General features: G+C 43.8%; 1 protein-coding gene across 1 annotated transcript in view; it reads right to left on the bottom strand.

The window, feature by feature from the left end:
- The window catches only part of PRICKLE2 (prickle planar cell polarity protein 2), a 337,833-nt gene extending 318,321 nt beyond the window's left edge, over nucleotides 1-19,512 (bottom strand). Inside the window, exons 1-2 of the mRNA XM_061128147.1 lie at nucleotides 19,437-19,512; nucleotides 18,566-18,651 (exon numbers count right to left, since the gene is read on the bottom strand). Of these exons, the coding sequence (XP_060984130.1) occupies nucleotides 18,566-18,651; nucleotides 19,437-19,478 (128 nt within the window). The 5' untranslated portion in view covers nucleotides 19,479-19,512. The remainder of the gene's footprint in view (nucleotides 1-18,565; nucleotides 18,652-19,436) is intronic.
- Nucleotides 19,513-20,143: the final 631 nt, after the last annotated feature.

Genomic DNA, 20,143 nt, shown 5'->3' with positions numbered 1-20,143 from the left:
CCCCCGTCCCTGGCATTCTCCAGGCAAGAACACTGGAGTGGGTTGCCATTTCCTTCTCCAATGCATGAAAGTGAAAAGTCAAAGTGAAGTCACTCAGCTGTGTCCAACTCTTAGCGACCCCATGGACTGCAGCCTACCAGGCTTCTCCATCCATGGGATTTTCCAAGCAAGAGTACTGGAGTGGGTTGCCACTGCCTTCTCTGCAAAGATGCCTAGTAAGACATAAATTATGGCAAAACTATGAAACAAGGAAGGATGTGATAAATTCATAACTCAAGATAGCAGTTACCTCTGAGAGAGGAAAGAGGGTGGACTCACAAGAGATAATAAGGTTCTTTTTCCTAAAACCAGGTGGCAGGTTCATGGGTGTCCGTCACAACACTGTTGTTTTTGCCTTATACATATTTTATTAATATTTTTATCTGCTCAATATTTCATAAGAACTACCTCTTTGTATCTGAGGGATGGGTGGAAAATGGATCAGAGGAGTGAAAAGGCAGAAGTGGGGAAATCTGTTAGGTAGACCAGGGCACCTGTTGAAGCAAGAAATAATAGTGGTTTCCAGCAGAGCATGATACAGAGGAGATGGAGAGAAAGAAATGTTTCCAGGCACACAGTTAAACCATAACTTTCAAGCTGGGTTTAAGGTTTAAGCAACATTTCTAGAGTATGATGGGAACAGTGAGGGAGAGAGGGTTTCTTTCCCAATTTACAAAACTCCATGATTTTTACAGATCTGTAAATCAAGACTCAGATGAGATAAAAAAAAATTAGGGGCAGAACGGACCAGTACCAAAATCATTAACACCAGCCTTCTGCCTCTTTCTACCCAGTTGTGTGACAGAACACAGATTCACACTCTGATACACCAGAATTCAGTACTGTGGACATCATCAGTACTGCATGCTGACAGTATATTGCTCCTTGTCTATAATGATGATGATCTATCTTATTCCCAAAGAGTCTCCATCAGGGTTAAGTTACCTAAAAACTCCTACCCCAGTGCAAGTAGGTTAAATCCAGTATAATGGTTTTGCAAAAACGTGAGGGTGGTCTATCAACATAATAAATCGAGATGGCATCCCAGCTATGACTCTCTTGTACATGCGTGCTAAGGTACTTCAGCTGTGTCTGACTCTTTGTGACCTTATGGACTGTAGCGTACCAGGCTCCTCTGTCCATGGGGATTCTCCAGGCAAGAATACTGGAGTGAGTTGCCATGCCCTCCTCCAGGGGATCTTCCTGACCCAGGGAGTCAAACCTGCGTCACTGATGTCTCCTACATTGGCAGGGAGAGTCTTTACCACCAGCACCACCTGGGTAGCCCATGACTTTCTTACCACAATACAAAATAAACGCTTTAAATGGCATTCCAAAAAGTTTTTTGAAGTTAAATGTTCAGTCATGTAAACTTAATCTACCCTCATATACACTGATAGATCTAAACATCTTTGGAAACCATTATTTTTTCTATTTAGTAATAGTCAACTAATTAATTTGCACGTACATTTTGATTTGATGATTCTGTGTTTAGGAATTTACCCCGCAGATACTGTCACATGAAAAGGCAGTGACAAGCTACAAATAATGTCTGCTAAAGCACCACTGCATTATCCATAAATTTTAAACATCTTAAATGATCATCAGCAGACAACTGGTTAAAAAAAATTATGACATAGCTATATAATAGGCTACTGCCTGGTCTTTTTTTCTATAACAATATTTATATATGCTAACACACTAATGTTAAAAGTCCTCCAAGATCTAGTCAAGTGATAAAAAGTAAGTATCTATGTCATCATTTGTGTTAAAAAACAAAACATATGTACATATATATATACACACAGATACACACACATATCATACTGATCTATGTAAACTGCATGTGCATACCTGTATGTATGCATATGTATCAAAGAAGGACATCCAATGAATTAAAAATATACACATTTATGACATCAGTTTTACTGTATTTTATGGCAAGTGGGTAGAGAATTCACCTGCAATCCAGGAGATGTGGGTTTGATCCTTGGGTTGGGAAGATCCCCTGGAGGACACGGCAACCCCCTCCAGTATTCCTGCCTGGAGAATCCCACAGACTGAGGGGCCTGGAGGGCTATAGCCCATGAGGTCGCAGAGTCAAACACAACTGAGCGACTGAGCATGCATGCATAAAGCCATAGCACATACATAATAAACTTTCCTGAATGAATAAATTCCCTTTAAGCTTTTTATAAATCCATTTCCCAGTGTGTTCCTCTTCCTTTTGAAAACTTGACCCCAAAATGTCATCTAATTTTTTCTCAGACACTTTTTATTACCAATTTAACACTTTGCTCAGATAATTTGAGAAAGCTGGTCAGGAATAATCATCAGAAAGGTAATTCCTGCTTAAAGACTTTCAGGCAAAACTGTCCTGGGATACAACCAACGGGGGTAGACTTTCCAGAGAGAAACGTTTTTGGACGGTGATTATCTAATTACGAGGTTAAAAAGGCACAAGTTGTTCTGAGCGCACACAAAGGCGATAGGGTTTCACCCTTGCCCATACTCCCACACAGCAGCGCTGCGGCACGCCTCTCCACGGTGTAATGTGAACCGAGCTCCTCCGCTCGGTCTGCTGGTAAAATGATAGGGCCCATCAAAAGGATTAAATGTATTCCTTCACTTTATTACCCTTTAATCCTAAAATAAGCAGTACTAAACACATTCCAAAACAGGATATGCACTTTCTCAGAGGGTGAAATCAGTGCTACATGATGACATTCCTGAGTTGTCCCAGGTTATTCCTCGATAGCTAACAGTGCATATTCAGAGAGCAGTTGACCAACAAGAAAAAATTACTCTAATACCTATTACAACCACAAGTCATCCACTCTGAGAACTAATGAAACGCCAAGATTTCAGATGAAGGCATCCCTGCCTCAGAACAGTGTATTCTGGAATAGCACACCTGGCCCTTAGCAAGAACTCCTAAAATTAAAACAACAGCTTGGATTATCAACCATTGAGAACACAACATACATCCCATTGTTATAGTCCTGTTGGCTTGCAATGTGGCTGTAGATAACTGAAAATTCAAATTAATAATGGCCTAAACAAGATGAAAATTATCTCTCATGGAAACACAGTCTGGAGTTACACAGTCCAAGGCTGTGCTGTTGTCTCTGCGGTCATCAGGGACCCAGGCACTGCATGCCATCTTCTGCCTTTTACAACAGAAGGCTTCTACCTCATCGTCCAATGTAGTTGCTTGAGCTCCAGCTGTCACATTCACATTCTAATAGACAAGAAGTCAGCAAAAACGGTACATGCTTTCCTTTCAAAAGCACTTTCCAGAAGCTGTACTTACTATTTTTATTTATATGCCTTTGGCTAGAGCTTAGTCAATGGCAATCCCTAGAAGGAGGGCTAGGAAATATTGTCTTAATATGATATTTGCCAGACAGTACTTTGAAAGTAATGTTTCTAAAGAGTAGACAATGTACATGAGGACAAGTAGCAGTGTCTATAACATTGAGAAATCACAAAAGAATCATCCATACATACCTTTTATTTTCTTGAACTACTTAACCATACATTCATTTCTAGTGGGCAAGGGAATTTTGCTTATGGGCTTACAGATCCAGTACCATAAAACACACCTATAATGGATCTTCTTCAATCCCCAGTGCAGGTTTTCTCTTATCTAGGTTGGTTTGTCTTTTTTTTTTTTTTTTTTTTTTGGTGGTGTTATTTGTTGCTTGTTTTTTGAGGTGTTTTTTTAAAGTAGTGTCAGACCTTAACGATGCTGTCAAAAATATCTAAGTCGTTTTACAATTTCCACCGCTTTCCCAATATTTTTAAGTTGTTTAAGGTCATTTCCAAGCACTCAGCTTAATTTTCAAAGAAATAACAACTCTTCTTTCTTCTCACATTCATGTCATGGGTTTATGTAGGTAACTATAATAGCAGGTATAACTGGCAATGAGTAGTATAAGGAACAAACAAATCCACACTTGGCAGATATACAATTCTACAACACCACAACTAAAGCAAGCAGAAGAGTGAGAGCATTCTGAAGAGGGGATGCTCATCAGACAAGCAGATTGAGTCAACAATTTCTGTTCTTTCTCCTAAATTTCTTCTTGTCCAAGTCTCTTCAGTTGATTACCTGAGCAGGAAAACCCTAGCAATACTATTACCATGTATTAACAATGGGGGGAGAGAGAAGGGCTTCCTATTCTATAATCTATCTCCCTCAATTTATAGATGAGAGAAACTGAGGTCCAGCAAAGTTAAGTTTCCAAACATCGGCTATGTACTAAGCACTTCCCAAAGGCACCTGCTGCCTCCAAAGCTTTTCACTGCTTCTCACTGGGGAAGCATGGCATTGGCATTCGAGGCAGGACTACCTGCACTGTGATGGTACAATCCCACAGACCACAAGAGAGTTTACATCTCAGTCCCCAGGCCTCTAAAGGCCATAGGCAAGACTCCCAAGTCATCATGACAGGAAAAGAGAAAGGTACCCATTAGTGGTGAAATGCCCACACCCCTAGACACAGAGGTGATTTTTCACTTGCTTTTACTTGCTGTTTCCTGTCCTCTCTTGGATCACACTAGCACAGCTATGGGTCTTGTTCATACCCATAGACAACTTCAAATCCTAAGGAATCTTAAAAGGCCTTTTAATCTTCTTGATAGAAGCATACAAAGCTTAGCCCAAAACATGAGTATGCATACTGTTTTAATACTTCTTAGGGAAAGAGATGCTATAGTTAATTAAATATAGACATCACAAACATTTTCTAAGAGCTACTTATACTAGAGTCACAAATAAGTGGAAACATTAGAACATTACTATGAAAACAAATTATACCTTCTCAAACACCTGCCTAATGAGATCAGTTGCCCAATTTTCTAATAAATCATTTCATATTTTTATTAGAGCTGTTTTCATATCTTAAAAAACTAGGCCTCGTCTCTATCCTATCTGTTCCAAATTTTTTTTCAATTTTGTTTTGACAATTTTTAAATTATTTCATGTCAAAATAACTCATCTTCCTTTACAACATCTGGGATTCCTATCATCCATCCATTTATTCATTCAGTAAACAGATTCTGGTAGGTTTCTTGCTGTGCACTACATATTTTTATGGGTATTAGAGAACTGAACAAAGGAAACATGGAACAAAACATCCTCATGAAGTTTAAATTCTTTTGTAGCTAAGGTAACTAATTCTAGGGTGAGAACAAAAGCAAGATAATCTATTAAAAGTATAATGTCAGGTAGTAATAAGTGCTCTGAAGAAACAAAGAGTTAAGAGGAAGGGAAAAGGGAGGGATCTGAACACAATTTTAAGATGATCACGGAACATAAGGTAAGAGATCTGGAGGGAAGCAAGGGAAAAAACTGATGGGTTTGTAGGGGGCTGGTCCTGGGGGATGTCCCAGCAAGGGCAGATGCCCTGAGGTGAAACTATGCCTGTGTTTGGGGACCAGTAAGTGGTCAGCATTACAAGAGGGGAGGCAGGAAGAGAAAAAGGAAGAAGGGATATTTGAATTTAGATATGCTTTTCACTTTCCCAATTTGTTCATAAAAGCATTTGTCCATAATCAAATTTAAATGTTCTTTATATTGAAAAGTTTTGGATTAATCTTTTCATTCCAAATGAAAAGCTGCTTGTCCTAGCACCATTTATTGAATCTCTTCCCCACTGCTTTTAAATATGTATCACCTTTATCACAGACCATCATCATCCCACAACACCTGGGTTGATTTGGGGAGATATCTGAGTTTGTCGTAAAAATCTATTTCTGCTCCAGTAATGTAGTGTTTTCCTTTCTGTATTTTACTATCTGGTTGGGCTAGAACATCTCATTCATCTTTAGTCATCTTCATGGATACCAGACCTTGGCTGGTTCTACTTTCCAGCTGACAAAAGAGCTCAAAAACCACTTTATTACCTTTATTAAATTTCATGGCCTCTACATGATAGGAAAGAGGAAGAAGCTAAGATTATACTAAAGCTTTTGTGGGGGTGAGGCCTTCTTTGCAAACTAAATTCCAAGCACTCAACAACAATACCAACCAGGTAATAGTAACCTACACTGTTTCTCTGTGATAAGAAAACGTATGGACTAGTAAACTGGACTAGTCATTTAAATCATGTTTATCTGGTCTGATAAATGGATGTGACTGTAAGTCCTGGAGAAGGGCTACAGTGTCGACCTGTGGTTCTCAAACTATTTTGACCAGTAGCAGCAACACCTAGTTTATTAGATGTTCTAATAAACTTAAATAAATTATGAGGTGATTAGATATTCTAATCACTTGCTGATATCTAATGAATGAAAAACTCTGAGGAGAAAGGGGAGCAACCCTCCAGGTGATTCTGATGGATACTGAAGTGTGAAAACCACGGTTTAGAGTCTATAAGAATCCTCCAGAGCCAGACACATACTGTGGGGTTTAAGAGTCCAAACTACAGTCAGGGTTGTAAGATGTAACCTTGGTTTGAGTACTTACTAGCTGTGTAACCTCAGAAAAAGTAACTCACACTTGCAGCCTCTCAGTTTCCTTGTGAAAACAATGTGGATAGTGCTGTTTCTCTCAGAACGGGTTTCAAGAATTAAATAAGAATACAAGAAATGTGCTTAGAATATAATATGCCCTAGTCCATTGTTAACGTTCCATTCATGATAGCTAAACATGATGATAAAAAATCATAATCTGCTTTCAAATTTATTTCACATAATTTATTCTGGAAAGCCTAGATCCATTCATGCTGGATTTGACAGAAATCAGGGAATGAGGGAGTATAATTAGTGTTATAATTTTCTTGATGGTATTTACAGAGAAATGATGCAGATGGGGGTGGGAGGGGGTTACTGACTGAGGGAGGGGTAGAGGGAGTCATCTCCAACAGGGTTTTGTGGGGCTGATTTCTAAGAGGATGAAGAATTTCCTTTTCCAAGGAAGCTCACTTTTTTTTACCCCTTTGAAAGTGAATCAATTATATAGCCTAGACATTAATTAAAAGGTCCCAGGGTGAAAAGCACTTCCAACAAGTAACTGTCCACAGACTACCAGTTCATTTCCTATATATCTCCCTGGCAAGGCCCAACAAAAGCCCAAAGAAGATGGATGGACTTCATAGTATGACCCAGGGTTCAGCTGATTCAGACAGCTGAATTCATCAATATGGGCAGCAAACTCTGTCTCAGAGATCCACCCACGAAGAGCAGCTTGTACAGTCTCCTCCTGTGGCAGACATTTAACTGGCCCAGGAAAGGCAAGTAAGGCATATTCCCCACAAAGGTGCCCCGCAGTCAAGGACCAGCCCTCCCGCACCACTGTCGTTTCACAAAGAACACATTTAGAAAGTCCAAATTGGACACACTGCTTAAGAATATGAAATTACATATGTTTTCAAATATATTAACTATATAGCTAATATATAGCTATATATTTAACTATATATACTAAATGTATATTTAATATACACATACTGTAAATGTATATATGCTTTATTTCCAGAATTATTACAATGGGTTGAATAGTGGTCCCTTCAAAGATCTACCCAAATCTCCAAATGTGATCTTGTTTTGAAAAAGGTCTTTGTAGATGTAATTAAGTTGATGAGATCATCCTGCTCAAATCCAATGACAAGTCCTTAAAAAGGGAAAGGGCCAGAAACACAGAGGAAGAACACCATGTGGAGGCAGAGGCAGAGGAGGGAGTGATACTTCTGAAAGCCTGGAAGGCCAAGCACTGCCAAGAAGGTCCCCAGAAGCTAAGACAGTATGGATGGATTCCCCCTCAGAGCCCACACAGGGACCAACCATGCCAACACCTTGACTTTGGACTTCCAGCCTTCCCAACTGTGGGACCATAGATTGTGTTGTTTGAAGCCACCCAGTCTGTAGGCAATTGTTTTGGCAGCTTTAGAAAATGAATACAATGAATAAAACTCTACCATAAAGAAACTAGACTAGAAGGAAAGCACACCCTAAAGCTAAGAGATGTGTACTCAACCTCGTGTGATAAAGATACTGCTATTTTTTTTAAATAAATCATTTGATTTTGTTCAATTTTCCAAGCTGTCTGCACTGCACACTTATGCAACAATTGGATCAAAACTAATTTAAAATAGTAAACATACCTGCCTGAAACTCTGCTCAGTGTTATGTGGCAAGCTGGATGGGAGGGGAATTTGAAGGAGAACAGATACATGTATAGGGATGACTGAGCCCCTCTGCTGTGCGCCTGAAACTATCACAACACTGTTACTCAGTTCTACTCCAACATGAGAAAAAGTTAAAAACAAACAAACTTGCCATAAAATGTCATCACCAGGATTCTGTAATTTTAAACAAGTTATCCAAAATACCTAGTAGTTGGACACAACTATTACTAGTTTTGTGTCCCAGAACCAAGGAGAACATATGATGGTGCCCTTCCCTACGCCTTCAAATATTCCAGACACAGGATGATGGAGAGTCTCCCAGTTACCTGTTGTCTCCAAATTCGGGTCTTCATAAAGATGACTGAAGCCTGTCACTATAATTTCCAAACAACTCAGCAAGTCGCTGGAGAAGCTCCAGAGACCAAGTCATCAAGGATGCAAATGACCGGAGCACTCCTGGGTGCCTAACTGTGAAACAAAAGACTTTGAGAAATTACATTGTTAGAGTAATTTCATAGTGTCGTTGAAGAAAGAAAACACCTGCATTCGTCTAATAAGTCCCCGAGAGGCCTAATTCCTCAGCATGCAAACGTGAAAGGACCCGCTCTGGATGTTATATGTGCACATAATGAGTCAGCTTTAAAGAACTGTGAAGGCAGTTTCTGCATCACCAGGTAGTCTACCAAAACTAAAATCAAATAACACTCATTAAATGCCTTCTGACAGTCAAATGTGCTTGGGTCTGTCTTGCAGCATGGTGTCAGACTTAGTAAAGCAATGAAGAGCAGAAGTTCAAAAACACAGATCTGAAGACTGGATGATCATCTTGCTTATTTTCAACTTGCTTTGACCTCAGATTGGCTGAAGGCAAGTGCTGTCAACTCCCTCCCTTGACTGAGCCCTTTGGTGGATGCTTCCTCTAGGAAACATGCAAATGGCATGTGTGAAGAATGAGCCCCACCACCAGCTTTCACAAACTCCCCAGAGGCCCCAATTTGACACCAAAGCTATCAACAAGCCGAATGGAGCCCCCTTTAATGTATGCTGATCTGATTAGAAAATTGCAAGGAGCCTTTTACTGGATATTGCATTATATTTAATGCAATTTCTCACCTTTCAGACATCCCAATAAGGTCAACACCACACCCTCTAATTTTATAGAAGTTCCATCTTCAAGACCCCAGCCTCAAATAAGCCAACTAGCCTAGGGTTCTTCTGATATCTGACAACAGTCAGATGTCATCCCCAGGCCAGTGAGAATATAAGATTCTGTTTTTGCTAAGGTACTGTTTTATATTTAGACCACGGGAGTCAAAATGACAGAGCTTAATGCTCTCTCTTTGTTAAAGAATTTGTGATCTCAAGCCCTCAAGACCTGGTTGCAAACCTGACTCCACTACTTATTATTTACATGACCTAGGACATTTTACCTAGCTTCCCCAGGGCTTCAGTTTTTTGGTTTTTTGTTTGTTTTCAGATTTAAAAAGGAGAAGATAAAGGACACGTGTTAGAAAACTGTTCTGAGGATGACAAAAGGTGATGCATGAAAGAAGCCAAGCACACAGCAGGTCCTCAATCACGTCAGCTCCAGCCCAAGAACATCTCTGGGACAGGGAGGGCTCAGTTGCTTAGATGTCATGCTTAGCACAGACGTTGCCACCAAGTGGCACCTTTATTCCAATCTTCCACTCATAGCATCCTTCCAGGAGTACATATTGAGTACATATTCCCCACTCACTTCTTCAAATCAGTGGTCACAACATCAGATGACTACATGGCCAGCCAGGGATGTAATGGGTGATTCAGGCCAGGTAAGAAACAGAGAATGTTGGGTGCTGCAGAAAAATTTCAACATGTGTATTCTATCTAAAACTAAGCAAGGAATATGAACTGCCACAATTTGTCATTGTTTACATTATTTTTTCATTATTCCAGAGGAAACCTTAAGTCTAAATTTTCATCCAAAATATCAATAGTTGGCAACTAATATAAATTTTAAATGCTGTGTAGCATCAACAAGACATAGGTACAGTGCAGATTTCATCTCAGGAGTTTTCAGGGTATGATCTGGGTTCAGGTATTATGTAAATATCCTTATTTCTCATAGCTAAGAAAAGGGAGCTTCTGCTTAAGGGATTGGTGATTGTGTAAATGGAAGTGTTTAGCACGGCACACTGGGCACCAAGGAAAAAATCATACTTATCAAGCAGGCTAGGAGAAAATGAAGTAAGGATTGGCTTGATTATGTGTGGTTTTTGCTTTGAACATGAATTTTTCAAGGGTGCCTGGCACAAAAAAAGACCCTGTGTAAATACTGACCCCAGGGGCAGAGTTTAAATGTTGTCTTCCTGTTACAGACTGCAACCTGTTTTTACAAACATCATATGCTTTTACAAACATCACAACTTCAAAGAGACTGTAAGGGTACAGGGTCCAATTCTTCTAATTTTATTTAACCTAAAGTGTAAATGTCCCCAGGTGAGTATGTAATGAGCCATATGAATCTGCTATTCCATCAGGAAGTCTAATTCCTTTAGATGCTAAATCCTCACATCAGAGGGGTACTCCACTCTCTCTCTCTTCTGAGTTAAGGCTCTACAACAAGAATCATCACCTCCATTTTTAGCAAATGAATGACTGCGCTCATGGCGGGGAAGTGCCTTGTTCTGTCATATAATCTACAATGTCAGAGCCATGAACCCAGGTCTTCTTGCTCCTTATCCAACTGTGTTTCCATTAAGCCTTCTTCCAACCACAAATGTATATGAAGCCTACACATCATGCCCAGTGAAGCACAACACACATATTATCCCATTTAACATTCACAATAACCTCAGAAGATAACTTACAGTAATAAGCAACAGTATTCCCACTCTGAGAATACCAAGATGAGAAAACCAAGACAGGCTCAGAAAGGTTAAGTCACTTTCCTAAGGATACTCTGCTTATAAGAGGCAGAACCAAGACTACAGTTCCTACAAAGCATCTTCAAAGCCTGTCCCTTTAACCACTCAGCTAGAATGGACACTCAGAAGCTCTCACGAGCTTCACAGAAATTTTTATGACACTGCCTGGAAATATATATTTCTTCCCAGAAATCAACCCCCATGGTTCTCCCATATACAACACAGGCTGATCTTTTGATCCTTTTGATGTCAAAATGCTCGGTGATCTAGGAATCATTCCCTTTAGGAAATGTTCCTCAGTTCTCGGGGAATTCCCTCTGAGATATTCATTAATTACAGAGTTAAAGGGTAATCTTCCAGCTTTCTGAATCAAGAGACTACAAAACAACTTGTTAGATTTCCCTTATCCACCAACCTTCAACAGGAGAAGCATAAGGATGAATGGCAATCTTTCAATAGAGTGTAAGTATCACTTTGAGGGTTAAGACAAGAATGAATTTTGAAAACAAGATAGTGACATCGATGCTACGTGTTCTCTCACTATTCAGCAGGTATAAATTGTCACTCAGGGTGATTAAACAAGGATTACTTGCCAGGTTGCTCCATAAACTGAGATGTTTCAAAGTTTCACCTCAAAGAAAACACACAAATATAGTCCAATTTTTTAAAAAACGGGGGTTAAAGTTGGCAACATCTCTTTAGAAGACAATGTGACAAGAGCTCCACATCAGCATGTCATAGCACAAGAAGAACTATTGTCATGTGGCATATGATAGAAAGCAAGGGAAAACAGCTGAAGCAGCCATGAATCAAAGACATTTAATTCAATGATAACCCATATACTGGATTCTAAAAGCTAATAAATATATTAGATCTTTATGTCATTTATATATTGACATATAAAGATGTCCATGAAGTATTTCCAAGTATGAAAAAAGCTATAAAAGACCATATGTAGAATGTATATTTTCTATAAAATCTTAATAAATAATAAATTAAATTTATTAAATAATCTTAATAAATAAATGATAATTTGAATGAAACTGAAGAAATAAAACACCAAACCATAAACAACATATATCTCCAGCTGCAGGGTGAGTAAATGGTTTCTGTACAGAGCCAGCTAGGAAATACTGGATTGGCCAAAAAGTTCATTAGGGTTTTTCCATAACATTTTATGGAAAATCCTGAAAGAACTTTCTGGCTAACCTAATATTTTCACTTCTGTGCACCATGAGGGCTGTCTCAACTATTCAATTCAGCTATTGTCAAAGCAGCCATGCTGTTGTTTAGTCACTGAGTTGTATCCGACTCTTTCCAACCCCACGGACTGTAGCCCACCGAGATTCTCTGTCCATGGGATTTCCCAGGTAAGAATACTGGAGTGGGTAGCCATTTCTTCCTCTAGGGGATCTTCCCGACCCAGGAATTGAACCTGTGTCTCCTGCTTAGCAGGCAGATTCTTTACCACTGAGTCACCAGAGAAACCCAAAAGGAACCATAGATGAAACCAAATGAATAGGCATGGCTGTGTCCCATTCAAACTTTATTTATGGACTTAAAACTGAAATTTCAAATAAATTTTATGTGCCACAAAATGTAATTCTGATTTTTTTTTTTCTGGCAACCATTTAAAAATGTGAGGACTATTCTTAGCTACAAGGCTATAACAAGACAGATAGCAGAATGATTGTGTCCTACTGGCTGTGATTTTCTGATTCCTGCCTTCAAAGGTAGGATTTAAAGGTTTTCTTCTCTCTGCTACATATTCGTTGTGTGTGTGTGTTTATGTGTATGAATGTGTGATATTTTAAATCTGTTTATAATAGCCATGTCTTATTTCAAAATGAGAGCTAAAACAGCCACACTAGGATGAACTTATATATTTCCTCAAGAGAAAAACCTATCTAGGTATTTGAGGTTCTATCAGGCATATTATCAAATGCCCAAGACATAAGTAAGGTAAGACAACCAGCTTTTCTTAGCTGGTAAGTAGCTTTCCCTACCTAGTGGACTGCAAGCATGTCTTATGCACATGTGCATGTACACACACATATGCACATGCACCCCACCTCCTTGTCCCCCACTTTTCTTGGCACATCAATTTACTGAGTGTTTTTCCTCCTCAAGTCAAAAAAAAAAAATCCGGTAGAAACCCATTTCTTAGCCAAATCACAACCCACTAAAGGAAAGCAGGCCGGTGTCTCCCCAAATTACCGCCCCAATCATCAATCAACACAATTACCAGGGCAACTAAGGAAAGACACTGTTCGAGGCACAGTCTTGGCTGACCCAGTGAGCACTGCTTCGGGGGCGCGGTCACTCAGAGTCCAAGCATCCTGCCTGGAAAGGCAGCCCTTGTCCCCAGACTAACCATTCTGCATAATTAAAACGACTTCACAAGGCTACTACTGCTCTGGGCTTTCCATGTCAGCCGCTCATCAAAGTGCAACTCCAGGAGGCTTGTTCTGAAAGCCCGCCTTTTATTGCGAGAGTCAAATCTACATTTATCAGCAAAGCTGAAACGTTAAAGGGATTACAAGGAGCTTAGAATCCACTGGCGGTTCATTGATCGGGTCTTGCAAGCCTCATCTCCATATGCCCTTTAGAAATGGCTTTAGTCTGTTCCCTGGTTTTTTGGTTGCCTTTGATTTTTTAGCACCATTCTCATCCAGGTTGGAGGGGATGTTTCTTCCAGCCCTGAATCCGAAAGGTTCTCAGAAATCTTTCTTCTAAAATTAAGAGAAGCTACTTGCATATTCCTCTACGAGTGGTATAGGAGAACATTTTCTGTAAATGGACAGATAGTAAATGTTTCTGGCTTTATAAACTGTACACTCTCGCAAATACTCAACTCTATCATTGTAGCTCAAAGACAGCCACAGACAATACATTAACACAGGGGAGTGACTTTGTTCAGATAAGTTTATGGGCATTGAAACCTGATTTTCAAAGAATCTGCATATGTCATGAAATAGCATTCTTTTGATTTTTTCCTAACCATTAAAAGATGTTAAAACCATGCATGGCTTCTGAGTCATACAAAATGGGCAAAGGGTCTGATGTGACCAGCAGGACCTAGTTTGCCAACTCCTATTCAGAGTATGGTCCCTGGACCAGCAGCACCAGCATCACCCAGGAGCTTGTTAAAAAATGCATCTTAGTTCCCTGCCCTGGAGCCTGCTGAATCAGAATCTGCATTTGGACAGGATCCCCTGGTGATTCACATGCCAGCCAAGTCTGAGAAGTCCTAGTCCAGAACACAGAATTTTGAAGTCAGAGATGGTTGGAATAGCACTGACTGGGGCCTGCAGAACCTCAGGCACGCTGTGAAACCTGAGACTCACTTTCCTTATATATTAGAAGGGGTATAAATAATTGCACCCCAGCTCCAAGGACTGTTACAAGATTGGAAGGATGAGAAAATAGGTCCCCGAAAGCAACTGGAAAGTTGGTGACCACAATGAGCCAAGACTACACCCATCAAACGGAGACCATTCATGTGTTGCCAGTTACCACCACACAGGAAAGTCGGCCCCGTGTTACCACAGCTTGGGATTCTTCAAGAGAAGCTGGAAACCTAGCTGTTAATGTTAGAAAAAGTCCCTCGTTTAATGCCCTGTGCAGACCAAACAGAACCCATATGCAGGCTGGGTGTGAGCCGAGGGCTTCCAGTCTGTGACCTCTTCCTTAGAACAGAGAAGTCACAGGGAAGACAGTCACAGCGAAAGCAGGCTGGGTGTTAAGAGACAAATCCGAGCTTCATTCTCGGTAGCCAGGAGACCTTGGGCCAATGACGGAACCACTCTGAGCCTCAGTCTCCTTGTCAGGAAAAGTATCACATCCACCTCACAGGTTTTGGCGAGATGTGACAGAAATGTATGTTCAAAGAGGGAGACACACTTTTGGACAGAGTAAGCATACAGCCTGGTCACTGCTGACGTTGCTGTGGTATCACTATTACTATCTCTATTCCTCAGTGCCGAGGCACTCAAAGGGCAAATCTTCACTTTCAAAATGGCTATTTCCCCCTCCCTGCTCAAACTAGGTACAAACAACCAAGTCCAATTAAGCCCCGCTTGGAGAGCTGTCTCATGGCAGAGTACACCAAGTGCCTAGTTATTAATGATTTTCTCCTGGCCACAGTCCACAAAGATGCCTTAATCTTCCCCTTAATGAGAACTCCTTCAGCAGCCCTGTCCCTGTGGGATTTGCCCTGGGCTGCCGTGAGGGGCTGCTTTTTATTTGGGGGGGGGGGGGCGGCCAGGTCACCTGCAGGGAGCAGTGCCCACGTTTGCTCCCCAACTGCCCTACGTTGTCGGGTGGAAGAGGGCGCTTTGGCTGACAGTTACGATCACTCTCTTCTCCAAGGCCTAGAAATTCTTGTGGTTTTGTTAATTTTTTTTTTTTAGAATTCCTAAAAATCCCCTCATTTGCCACCAAATGGTGTGGGTGACGCTATAACTGATGAAGGAGCATGATCCCTCAGAAAAATCTCCATAAAATATAGCAGACTTCCACAGAACCTGAGGCAACTTTATCACACACAGGAGCCCCAGAGGGCAGAGAGCGAGCTGGGGTGAGCAGTACCAGGTGCTGTAATTCAGCTTTCCTCAATCTTTACCACGCACATCAATCAGCTGGGGACCCTGCTAAGGCCTGAAGCCAGATTCATTAGGTCCAGGGCAGGGCCCGAGACTCAGAATTTCTAACAAGCTCCCATGAGATGCGGACACTGGTGGTTCTTGCCCCAGGTTGAATCAACAGAACCCTCCTCCTTTGCTTCATATCTCAATGTCTGTGCAAATGTCACCTCCTCAGAGAGTCTTCTCCAGACCACCTTATCTAAAATGTAATTATTTGTTGAACAAGGGCAGGAACCCTGTCTGTCCTGTTCGCTGTATCCCCAGCACCTGTTGAGAGCCTGGCACAAAGCAGGCCCTCAAATATTTGTTCAGAGGCGAGATCCCAGCGTGAGAGCTGAGGAAAGGGAAACTCAGGGAGACTGAGTCTTCTGCCCAAGGTCACACAGCTTGGCAAAACCAGAGCAAGGCCACAGCCCAGCTCCCTCCGACTTCAAAGCCCCAGCACGCCAGAAAGGGAAGCAAAGTTTGTTTACAACTCGCTTCCTCCCTAGAACTTCGGTGTTGAAGGCAAGAACACAAGTGTGTTCTGCTTGATGGAGATGCCTGCTGTGGGGACAATGCCGGGGAGGGGGACCATGTGGAAGCCAAGAGAATAGATGAGGTCCAGGAATGGCAGTGTTTACGGTGTCGTGGTGCTTTGGAACAAGGCAAATTCACTCTCCATGAAACAGACCAAAGGCAGTCTTTCCGCCTTGTGTTAGGCCTTTCCTCCTATCCAGACGTGACTGTCTCTCCCAGGAGCTCAGAGGTCCCCCAAGTCAGAGCACTGGAAAAGGAGCATGCCAGGGATTTCTAACTGCCAAAAAAGAATCTTGTGCCATAACCTAGAAATGGTTACCCTCTTCTCCAAAAGGTCACCCAAGAGCATGCCCATGAGGGAAAAGGAAGGGGCAAAAAGCAAGAAGCTGTTTCCTTTCCAGCCATGAGTGGAAATGCCATAAAAACCCCATTCATGGAGGCTTTCGGCTGCTGGTGGGGAAACTGCTTGGGCATGAAAACCCATCCCAGCCTCATGAAAGGCTCTCTTTCCAAAAGAAAGGCTCCATAATGGGCTGAAAATAAAATACTTGTTTTCCCCTCACCGAACCAGCTGGGTTGACATCGCTGAAGGTTCTGCAAGACGCAGAGGCCCTGACAATCTGAGATGACCGGAGGATCCCACAGCCTCTAGTGAGCTCTTTATGCTTCCTCCCAGGCACTAGCTGAGAGGAAGTTCAAAATAACTGACAGAAGTAGCTAATATTTATCGAGTACCTGGTATGGGGCAAACAATGTGTTTTCAATATCTGGCTTAATCCCTACAATAAAGCTGTGAGGAAAGTACCATTATGATGCCCATTTAACGGGACAGGAAAACTGAGACCCAGGGAGAGTGACTAGCTGGAGGTCAGATTGGAAGCAGGGGACCCTGGCCACACCCTTACACTGTACCACTGCCCTACAGGTCTCTGATCACAAGCTGAGTCACTAAAGGCTCCAGAGTAGGCGAGGAGCCAGAAGTCACTCTCCTGTTCATCACTCTGCCTTCCCACCCCCAGTGGAGCAAAGGCTGCCTCAAACAGGAAGTGACCAGTCGTGCTGTCACACTGGATTTGCCTGACAAAATCGGGTGTACACGTATTCCCGCATTTCGCCCCTTTCACATTTGGGCCACACCAGGGGCCAGTCCAGAGCCACCTACTGGGGCTACAACATCAGCAGGACTGATGGATGCCTATGCCTGCCCATTACATATTTATAAGGTCACCCGGCCTTGCCTCCGACACAGAAGTTATTAAAGGCTCGGGAGCCATAAGGGCAGCGCTCAGTACCCTGAAACAAAGGCAGAGAGGCTGCCAGCCCATCAGAGGCAAGAACAAAAGCATTTAATCTCTGAAGGAGCTGGCGGGGAGCTTTTTTAGAACTGGGTGCCCAGCACACAGGACCAATTGGGAAAAAGGAGAGAAGCAGGGACAGAGTGGGAGAAATGAAACAAAACAAATCAAAGCAGGCTTTCTCCCTAGTGCCCAGAAACAGCCTTCTTCAAAGGGACATGAGGTAGCGAGGCAGTAGGGGCTGGGGGGTATGGGGGCGAGGGAGGGAGATGCATTAAGCCAAGAGAGAATGGGTTACAACGCTGAAGAATTTTGTCCTGTCACCAGTTTTGCCTTTTCATGAAGTTGCCAAGAAGAACCTATCTCTTCTCTTTGTATTACCAAACAGAGCCTGTCAGCCTGCACCCTAACTTTTCCCAGCCAGAGCCTCAGCAGCCAGATGTACTGGGAGGGCACCCAGATTCCTTGTCCCCCAAACATAATCATTCCAATCCAGGCTGGGGCTGCCTGGAAGTCAACATTCACGGCACATTAATAAGAAACATCTGGCCACTGAAGAGGGTTGACACAGCACAGGCGGGCAGTGGTGGGTTTGTGGTTAGGACCCAGAGTTACAGAGGCTGAATTAAAAACACAATTGGAAAACACCAGCTAGTCCCAGGAATCCTACATATGCAGTACTGTGGCACTTGGAAAAACTGTCCTGCCTAAGTCGAATCATTTGGGACAGAGTGACTTAGACACAGAGGGTGGTACAAGAGACCCCAAACTCTCACATCAAGGAAATGCAGCCAGAGCCCGGCCCTCCTGCATCCACAGTGTCTGGCCGCCACTTCCACCTTCAATATTTGTAGCAGATGTAGTCTCTCTCTTAAAGGAACAGCCTTTGCATTCTTTCCATGTGACTTCAAGTGCATTTAAAAGGCGAAAAATGCACGTGTGTGCATATATACACATATGTGGGTTTATCTGTGTAGCTTCCCCCTGCAGTGGTGCTGTCTCCAGCAATCCTACCTAAGGGGTCCTACCTCCATTTATGCAAGGCAAACCCCGGACACTGGTCACCGCAGGCGTTACATGGCTGGCCTCTCTCGATCCGCCCCAGTCCGGTCAACTTCAAAACAAAAAGACAACACAAGCATGTTTCCACCACCGGGCTTCCTCCAGAGCCCCACTTGTGTCCCAGGCAGGAGGGCCTGCCTTTCTCACCCCATCTCCTCTGATTCTACTTCAAAGCTCCTCTCTGCGTTGGGAGATTTGGGGCAGGCGCTGCAGGGCCCCAGGGGTGGTCTCCCGCCTGGGTATGGCTGTGCGGACCCAGTTCGGGCTGCCTCTGGCGTGGGCACTAAGGCACGAAGAAATGGCCCTGGCTGGGGCTTTGTCTCCCCCAGACACCTTGGTCACGGGTTTCTAAGAAACAAAAGCAAGACCTCTCTGCTCCCCAGAGCCCCCGAGAGGCGACCACTGCGTGCTCTCCTTGAACCAGGCTGATGCTCCCGGGAAGGGAGCAGCACGGGACACCCCCCCCCCCCCCCCCAAACCGCCCCAAAGTCAGGTTCGCGGCTAGAGATCCAAAGGGCTGGACGCTAGGGCTTGGGTACCGGGATTCCGACCTGCCTGAAGGGCAGGGGCAAAGGAGGGGGCTTCCCTGGGCGCCCCCGGACTGTGACATTCAGGGTCACGGTTCCCAGCCCGTCTCTCCCCGGGATTGGGGATCCAGACTTAACGCCTTCAGCCCCTACGAGCGCTCCCGCGCGCCCGGGCCGCACCCCTGCTCGCGGGGCCGGCTTACCTGGGGCCACAGGTGCGCGGCCGCGGGGCGGAGGACGCCTGCACAGGGGCGCTCGAGGCGGGCCGGGGCACCCGGAGACTGGCCCCGCTCGGGCGGGGGACACTCACCGATCGGCTGGAGAGTCTTTTCCGGGAGCTCCGGCTGAACATGGCCGGGCGCCTCCTGCGCGCAGCGCCGACCGTTCGTCCGTCCGCACCGCGGCCGCGAGGGCGGGTCGCCTGGGCGGGCACCCTCGGCGGCCGGTGGCCTGTCTCCGCCTCGCCGCCCCCGGCTGGCTCCGCAACGCACGCCTGGCCCTCCTCCCTCGCCCGTGCCTCTCGCCCTCCCGCCCGCAGGTCCCTCCCTCTCTCCCGGCATCCCCCCCGCCCTCCCCGGGTTCGCCCCGCGGTCCACGGGCCCTTCCCATCCCTCCCGGCGCGCGCCCAGCTGTGCCTCTTTTCTCCCCTTCCCGGCTTCCCGCCGACCCATCCGGGCCAACTCCCTTCCCTCACCTGGGCCCGCCTCCCCTCAAGGCTCTTCCCTCACCCTCGCCGCAGAAGTTAGGGGCAGGGGACACCTCCAGGTCCCTCTCCTGTAGCCGGGATATAGGGGTGGGGGTGGGGGGGAAGTGGGGGGAGTTTTTAAAATTAAAATATAATTTCCCCACAGTAAAAATCACCCATCTTAGTGCAGAGTCCTGGCAGTTTTGATTAATTCACACAGACTTCCAACCACCAGCATAATCAAGATACAAAACAGTCCCATTACCCCCAAAATGGACTATTTTAAAAGTTTGTAATTTACATATAATCTACTTCGTATTTACTGAGTGTTG

This window comes from Dama dama, chromosome 24 (genome assembly GCF_033118175.1).
Source record: "Dama dama isolate Ldn47 chromosome 24, ASM3311817v1, whole genome shotgun sequence".
Taxonomy (NCBI): Eukaryota; Metazoa; Chordata; class Mammalia; order Artiodactyla; family Cervidae; genus Dama; species Dama dama.
The sequence above is the reverse complement of the archived record's forward strand: the minus strand, read 5'-3'. Positions and strand labels throughout refer to the sequence as shown.